At 39.7% G+C, this 8,421-nt stretch overlaps 1 protein-coding gene across 1 annotated transcript in view; it reads left to right on the plus strand.

Moving 5' to 3' along the window:
- Nucleotides 1-3,619: 3,619 nt before the first annotated feature.
- The window catches only part of LOC104462599 (highly divergent homeobox-like), a gene marked incomplete at its 5' end in the record, with an annotated part of 10,477 nt that continues 5,675 nt past the window's right edge, over nucleotides 3,620-8,421 (plus strand). The window contains 2 exons of the mRNA XM_010074596.1: nucleotides 3,620-3,827; nucleotides 7,047-7,126. Of these exons, the coding sequence (XP_010072898.1) occupies nucleotides 3,620-3,827; nucleotides 7,047-7,126 (288 nt within the window). The remainder of the gene's footprint in view (nucleotides 3,828-7,046; nucleotides 7,127-8,421) is intronic.

Raw genomic sequence — 8,421 nt, forward strand, 5'->3', positions numbered from 1 at the left:
AAAATAGATATGTCAGATATTACGCACAACAAATATATAAATAATATAATTTTATATAAACATGTATAACTATAAAATATTTCTATATACATACCATATCACGTTTTACTTCAGTTAAATGCATGTCCCTATTTTTCCCTTTTAATAGCTTTTTTAATGGAAATCAGTGATTTGTCCAAATAAATGCTGATTTTCCAGAAGTACAAAAGGTTGATCCTTATGACCCATACTGGCTTGAGAGGTCTCCTATACAAAGAAACAGATCTGTTTTTTCCTACAAGGAGATAATGTTTGCCACAATGCATAGTTCCACTGGATTTGATCTTTTAAAGTTCAACAGGGCATTTATTCCGTAGGTTTTGTACTTCTAGTAGGAGAGTGGGTTTGCAAAGTGACTGCTGGTTGTACCTTAACATCAGGCGCATTTGTGCCCTCAAATGTCTTTCATATGTTTCAAGACACCAAAATAAAAATTAAAAAAGTTATGTCATATTTAAATATGTGAACTTTGGCCAATACTTCATTAAACTTACAATATTTCTTTTACTTACATTGTAATTATTGCTGATTACATTTGTTTGGGGATTTTTTGTAGTTACTTACACATTCTTGTTGATATTTCTCATGGCTAATTTTATTCATTCATCCCAAACTAGCATCTGAAAGCAGAATAGCCTTCTTGGCAGCAAGACATTAGATATTGGAGAAGGACAGGTGACAGCTATCAAACTCCTCAGAAATATATGATAAGAAAAATGTATGACAATTTTTATTTTTTTTTTATTAATAGAACATAAAGCTTTTGTATATGAGTCAAAAGCTACCCACCATAAGCTAAAGACACCTCCTCCTCTTTCCCAGCAGCCCATCAGATAAAACCTGGATTATTGAAGGTAGTGCTTTGCTCAGAAAGGCTGCTCATTCTTCACAGCCGACTACCAGCTCTTCTTGTTGGGAGCTCCAGGCCTAGTCTGGACCCGGCTTATGATTGAGAGAGACATTGGAAAAACAACCCAGAATCTTCCATCTTTATCTTTTCAGCTAAGTGGCATTTCTGAAGGTTCCAACTTAGCATATTTCCAGCACGTTGACACCCTAACCTCGATATCTGGAGAGCTGTAATGTGCTTTTCCCATGGCTCCCTGCCAGCTCCTTACTTAGGAGCTGCCTGAGGGCAGATGTAAGCTGGCTCCTCTGCCTGGGCTCTGCCTGCCTTCCCTCGCTCTTGCTGGTCATCCGCTCAGCTGAGGCTGGGAAGTTGCCGCTGAGTTCATTGCTGGCTGCTCTAAGTAGGATTAATGAGTCTGATCACATGCACTTTACACATGGTGTTTGAAGGAGGTAATATTTTAGGATTATAATTAGAATTATTAAGCTGGTTACCTACATAGAAATAGTCTGCTCTTACACTCATCATTGTACTGCTCCAAAATATTCACTGTTAAATGTAGCATGCAGGTTATGGAATCTTATTACTTTTCTTTCCCATTTGAATTTCAAACGCTATAAAAATGTGTTCATCTTCTGTGACACATTCAGTATGTTGAATGAAAGATCTCCTGCTTTGAAAGGTATGTAGAAAGACAAGATCTGCCTTTCCCAAGTGCCTCGACTTTTTGATGAATTTTTAGTAAAGCACAAGCAGATTAGCTTTTAAATTTTATAGTTGTTAGCACTATTTATTACCGTCATAAGGTTATGAGAAAATTTAAAGAATGGCATTACACTGTTTGGAAAAAGAGACATAGGTCTGGAAGGGGCCACTTGTTTGGGTGTTGGTTTCTTTTTTTTTGTTTTTGTTTTTTTTTTCAAACTGCATATAATGTATGAAAATATCCAGGTAGCTCTCTGTGTACCTGTTATGTATCCTTTAAAGAGGAGAATCAGCAAGCTGGGAAAGCAAATATCACCCAACAAAAATGATTTGCTAAAAATAATCTTGCTCGTGTCATCTTTTAGCTATTTAAAGAGATTCAGCTTTAAAAAATATTTATTTTCGAAGGCTGGCACAGCATGAAACTGTGGACTGCTGTTAATATTTCTTGATTTTTCTGATTGATAATCAAGGTTCTAGAAGCAAAAAGTTTTTTGCTAAACTTTTTCATGCTGTATATCAGAAGTGTAGTTAAAGTGTAATGGGGAAGAGGAGCAATGCAGGTATTTCTGAAATAAGGCCAGAGTAATGTTTAGCATATCTTTAAAGAAAAAGGTCCTATAATATTTTAATGTGTTTGGTAAACTCTGTTGGAACATAGATTATGGAAAGGATGTGCATTTTGCCATGTCCTGATCATATGTTTTCAAAAGTAGGAAATGGCCATTCTTTCTAGAGATATGTTTGATTTCTAGCAATCCAGAAATTCCAGCACTAACCATGATTCAGAACCTAGTGATGACCATGCTGAGCATACATCATCATCAAATAATCAAGCGCACTCAATATGGTGACGGCATACATGGCCAGACTCCACCGTTACCCATTGTGGGCCAGCATGTGGTCAGGTCCTGGAACAACGAGGACGGTCCCACTAGTGCTGTCAGCGCTGCTTCTATCTGTTGTGCTTTAGATGGTGTGGGAGGGGAGGAGAGCCACATCAAGAAGACTAGAAGTTAGCAGTTGGCAAAGAAATTGATTCCTGGCTCTGAGAAGAATTTTTGGATGCCAGTGGAGAACTGGCTTGGATGAGATGCAGTGTAGACTTTATCAGAGAAAGAAAGTTAATTAACACTTACACAGATCCACATGGAGAATCTTGAATATGATTTTTTTTTTTTTTTGAAACACAGTTTTATTGATGTAAAATGAACATAAAGCAGCCATACCCATCTGATCACGAATGGGTTGCCAGGTTCCTTGGTCCTGGACCTGTTTCATCTCCCACCACTGTTTGTAGTGTGCTCTTCTATACTTTGGTCTTCCAGCAAAAGAGAACTGAAGGATAACACTGCTCTGAACTTAATTCTGCCAAGTTATGTTCTGTCATCAAAGTGGAGTGATGCAGAGCTATCACCTTGGACAGTTTCTTCCGTGCTGTAGGAAATCCTAGAACAGGCGAGCTGTTTGGGTCACTGGATGCTTTAGTCTCCTTATGGAAGTTGCAGAGTGGGAGAACCTGGATCAAGGATCTTATGTTAAATTTGTTGAATAATTTAGGTGGAGAGAGACCTTAGAAGGTCACCTAGTCCTACTCTTTATTTAGAGCAGGATTGACTTCAGAGTTAGGTCAGGTTTCTCAGGGTGTTGCTCAGTAAAATGTTGAGTACCTCCAAGGTTTGAGGTGCCAAGACTCCTGTGGACAAACTGTTCCAGTGCCTCACTGTAAAGCATTATTTTTTCTTTTTTCTTAATTCCAGCCAGAGCTCCCCTTGCTGCAACTTATGACTGTTGCTTCTTTTCCTTTTGCTGTGCACCTTCCCTTTTCCCTTCTATTGGAGGACTGAACCTGCACACAGTGTTCTGGGATGCAGCCTCACGAGAGTCAAATACGGGGGAACAGTCACCTCCCTTGAATTGCTGAGCTCTTGTTCCTGTAGTACAGAAGTGCTAATTTCACTTGGTTGTGGGCCTGTTGCTTTTGTCATAGTTTCTGATATCATTCATGTTTATTTCTCTTACAAGACTTGGATTGGGAATCGAAGACGGAAATATCGTTTAATGGGGATTGAGGTCCCACCCCCTAGAGGAGGTCCTGCTGATTTCTCTGATCAATCTGAATTTGTTTCTAAATCAGCACTTAATCCAGGAGAGGAAGCTGCTGCTGAAGCAGGGGATGATAATGATAGGAATGATGAAGTATCAATCTGCTTATCTGAAGGAAGCTCACAAGGTATTTCAAAATGCAGTTACTACTGTGCATATATTCTTAATTTTGTGCAGTGTGCATGCTTTGGATTCTGTGTTTTACACATTCAAAAACGTCTGAAAAAAAAGTCACGAGTTATCTACCTTGGCCATACTGAAGGTACTGTTTGGTCTCTTTCTCCTCTCTATATGATTTTTTTTTTTTTGGTTTTGTTATCACAAAGCTTGCAGAAACCTTTTATTATAAAAGACCTATGTTTCTGCCAGATTCATCCAACGTTAAATGACAAGTTCACAATTTGCTGGTGCAACTGAGGGACAGACAGGCAGTACAAATGGATAAGTCTCACTTCCCTAAGAAGCCAGGTTTTTAAAAATGCTCTGTTAACAGGTTGGCTCTACACAACCAGCTTGAATATCCAACAGTTCTCACCTGAACAAGCACTGGTGTGTGTGAACCCGCCTGCTTTGAGCTGACAGAGCGATGTGGTTACAGGTTTGCTGATACTAAACTCATGCTGCAGAGATACGTTCCGAAGATATATTGGTTCAGCCTTGGGCTTGAACTGAAAGAGCTTCACAGCACGCCAGAGTCCAGCAGAACTGCTGCCATTAAGTGGTCTGTGTATATGGCCTCTGACAAGCAAGCAGAAACCGATAGAAAAGATCAAAGTCGGTAGCAGGGGGCTGCTCAGAGCTTTAGAAGTGCACACCCAGGGTGCCTGTGTGTTCTCAGTAAATTGCATAATCTTGAGTGATAAGTGTCTCGAACTTAATTCCCTTTTACTCCACCTCCCAGAACTGCACGACCACATTAAATTGTTCTCTGCCTTTCCCTCTTGTACATCAGCGCTCGGGGCCCCGGGCACATGAACTGCTGCTCGGTGCATTTGCTGCCTTCGCAAGCCCCACTAATTGCTCCCAGTGCTTCTGATTAGAAGAGATCAATAAAGCCTTTGCTCTCTGAACTAAAAGAAAATCTGATCGAGTGCATGCTGCTGCAGCTTAATGTGCCAGACTTGATTTTGTCATTTTGTCTGAACAACTTGAAGAACCAGTGAAAAGGAGAACTGCTGGGAGTGAATTTGTGATAGCTTTGTCATACTCTGCTGTAAAGAGAATAAGATGATAAAGAAATGGGTCAAGTGATTGAAAGCCAAGTGAGAGGCAGAATCTAGGAGTCCTTGATTTGCCTGAGGTGTGGAAGGAACTGATTTAGTCAGATCTGCTTGAAAGAAAACGGTGACAGGAAGAGTCTGAATTCTCTGTAGCTTAAAGTGGGGAATCATGCCACATTTACTGAAGGAGGCTCTCCTAAAACAGGATAAGGCTGTAAGACTATGAGTAGATTATCAAAGCCCAAGGAAGTGCAAGAAAACTATAGTATTTCCACAGCATCCAGGAATCCCACTTTCATTCTTTTATTCTACCACAAGAATTATTTGTATTCATTTTTCCAGTTCTAAGGAGTAGGTTTCGCTGCTGCAGCTCAGCTTATTTTAAACTTCCTGGAAAATATTTCCACCAATGGTCATGTGTACTGTTCAGTCACAGATGTGTGTTCGTTTTAATGTCCTAATTTGTTAAAAAAACAACCCAACAACAAAAAAGCCACTCAAAGATAAGAAAAATATGTTTTTACTCACCTAATTAGAGGGAAGGTATTGATGGCACTTGCTTTAAAAATGTAGTGTGTAAATATTAAAAAAAAAGCTGTACTCTGATGCAAAATTAAGCATTGAAGTTCTCATGATGCCTTACCTTTTGTAATTGTATGTTAATTGAATCCATACTTTGTGTAAATAAACACAGCTCTGCGGAGGCCATTATAGCTCTGACAGCTTATATTAGCTGAGGATGAATATGTAAAGAGTTGAAAGTGCTGTCGGGAGCTGCTTTGTTTGACTATTGAATCCAAGGGGTGACCAGTCCCAGTCAGGGTTACTGGGTGACTGGTGCTTTAGGCTGTTCAGAGTCCCTGAGGTGCATCTTCCATGACCTCCGTTCCTCCCAGCGTATCGATGGGGTCATATATTGCTCCCTGCTTTACACTTCTCCCATCTGGCCCCATTTGCTTTTGCTGCTAGCAGCAGTTTTCCTCTAAAGTTGTGGCAGATTAAATTTCTTTGAAACAACTTCCAATCCAATTTGCTCAGTTCAGAGATATTTAACTGGTAGAAAAGTTCTGTAAAACAATAACTCTCTCTGTATGGTCTGGCCTAAATACTGTCCTCTCTCTGCAACTGTGGGTAATCTGCAGTGAAACCCTGTTCCCTCTGTGTTTGTGGAAGTGCTGCACGCCTGCATCATTCTCAGCCCTCTTTCAGTGTCCCATGAACTGCTTGTTCACTTTCCGTGCCTCCTCGCCTCACTAGGAGCGGTAGCTGGACTGTTTGACGTTTTTAATGCCAGCTCTGCCCTCAGCAGTAATTTTACTAGCAGTCGGAAGCGGTGTATTTCCAATTAATAGCCTAGCTGTTAATGACATCATTAACTTTTTTATCATAGCTGTCTTGCCTCTGTGTTTTGGTTTATTTTCTGATTTGCTGTTTCTATCAACCATTTTCTTCTTGACAGTTAATTACACGAGGAGAATTGAGATAAATCTGAGAAACATGCTTAGTTATAGGGCTGAATAGGGTTATCTTTCTTGGTTTTTCACATTGGCCGTAGTCTGGGCTACTAGAATCATCTAGTGCTTCTGGCTGAAATTTAAGGATAAGATTTGCTCTGTTTTCAAGTGTGTACTTTGCTTATACATAAGAGAGCAGGTTAGGTTCACTAGGAATAAACATTTGCCATACAAGGATGAAATAATCTGCTTGATCAGTTTTTGGTACAAAACTTAGCAGTTGCTGCAAGGAGGAGGTGAGATTCTGATATGTACCCTATAACTTCAGGGCATGCTGGATTTTTCATGTAGTAATTTATTTTAATTTAAAAAAAAGTTCTGCACACCTCTGATGTGAAACTCTTCATCACTTTTGAACATTCCAACCTGAACCTGAAAACAGGAAGGTTTTGGTACGTTGCAGGAGAGTAACTGATAGTTTTCCTGTTGTTTCAAGTAACTATTGGCGTGACTTTGCCCTGAAATGCTTGTGATATGATGTCTTTATGAATAGACATTGATAATACACCTTTGCTTTTTGTAGCAGATGAGACATATTTAGTGGCAAAGGCTATTAATGTTCCTTCAGCGTAAAATTTGAATGAAATCTGAAAATCTAATTTATTTCTGCAGAAGAGACAAATGAAGCTCTTCAAAATGAAGAAATCAGTCACAAAGATGATGACCACAATCCAGCATCTGCTGATAACGTGGTACGTATGCCTTTCCTTTTCCACTCATGTGATCTCCTTAATTGAGGGTACTGTCCAACACTGGTGTTTTTTACTGGGTAAAAACTCGAGTTGAGTGTGCAAAGAGTCCTTCCTTGTGGGCTGAGCACTAAAAGAAACTGTACTAAAAGTACTAAAACAACAGAGCTATGTACAGTCAGTAGAAGTTGAATTACACAGCTTTTCCTGTATTAAAACAATCCGGTGTTCTTTTTCTGGAGTGCGAAGCACAACACCTGGGTAGTGCTCTGTAAGTACCTAGTAGATTAAAACAGCAAAAATAAAAAACCCAGAATAGTAAATTAAAAATGTTTTTCTGTAGCTGTAAGAAAGTCAGGTGTCTCTAGGGCTTCCCCTTTATAGCTAACCTTGACTATGTGAGATCAGCCCGGGGTGGATATGGACTCTTCACTCCCATACCCTTGCCAGGGCGTTATTTAGATATTTCTTGTTTTCTCGCTTGCATTCACATTGAGCCAAACACCGTTGTTCTTGCTGTTGTTAATCGACTGCAGTGAGACAAGGGAGGAAAGACAGGGGGAGGAGTCGTGGCCAATAATGTAATATATCCCTTTGTTTAGCCTGCCTTCTCTCACATGAGAAGAAAGGAGAGGAGAAAGAGAAGACCCCAAGTGGTAGGGTAATTTTATCTTCAAAGTGATCTGCAGAACAATCAGGTGATGGTTCCAGTTCCCAACTGCACTCTTATTGCAGTTAGAGATTAAACAGCAGTAGCCCAGAACATGATGAGGACATTTGTGTTGCATTAATCACACAGTCTGACGTGGGAAAGCGACCAGGAGATCCCCTTCCCTCTCTATATATAGAGGAGAGAACATTTTCTTTCTTTTGTTAATACATCATCATCATCTTTTGCGTAAGCTGAAATCCCACTGCTGGATTTTCTGTGGTTGCCTGAATCGAAAGAGCTGCCTTTGGCCTTTCTGGTTACCTTAATGGCCTGCTGTGACCTTAGATAGAATCACTCCGAGTTTCAGGCTGATGCGTTTACCATGGAGATGCAGAATGTAAAATGACAAAGGTAAAAAGGTTTGCAAAGATGATGTCCGAGAGACTCAGTTCTCCCATCTACCTGAACTCCAGTGTTATATAATTTGACATAATAAGAGAGGAAAAAAGAGGAGTAGTTTTTTCATACGCTGTTCTGAAAACACAGAAATAACATTTTTAAAATGTATGCAGCTGAAATTGGACTAACATACATTGGACTTGCATAAGAGATGCAGTTTTCTTATTTGAAATTCTAATCTACTCTT

Source organism: Pterocles gutturalis, unplaced genomic scaffold, assembly GCF_000699245.1.
Source record: "Pterocles gutturalis isolate BGI_N339 unplaced genomic scaffold, ASM69924v1 scaffold26777, whole genome shotgun sequence".
In the NCBI taxonomy this organism is placed as follows: domain Eukaryota; kingdom Metazoa; phylum Chordata; class Aves; order Pterocliformes; family Pteroclidae; genus Pterocles; species Pterocles gutturalis.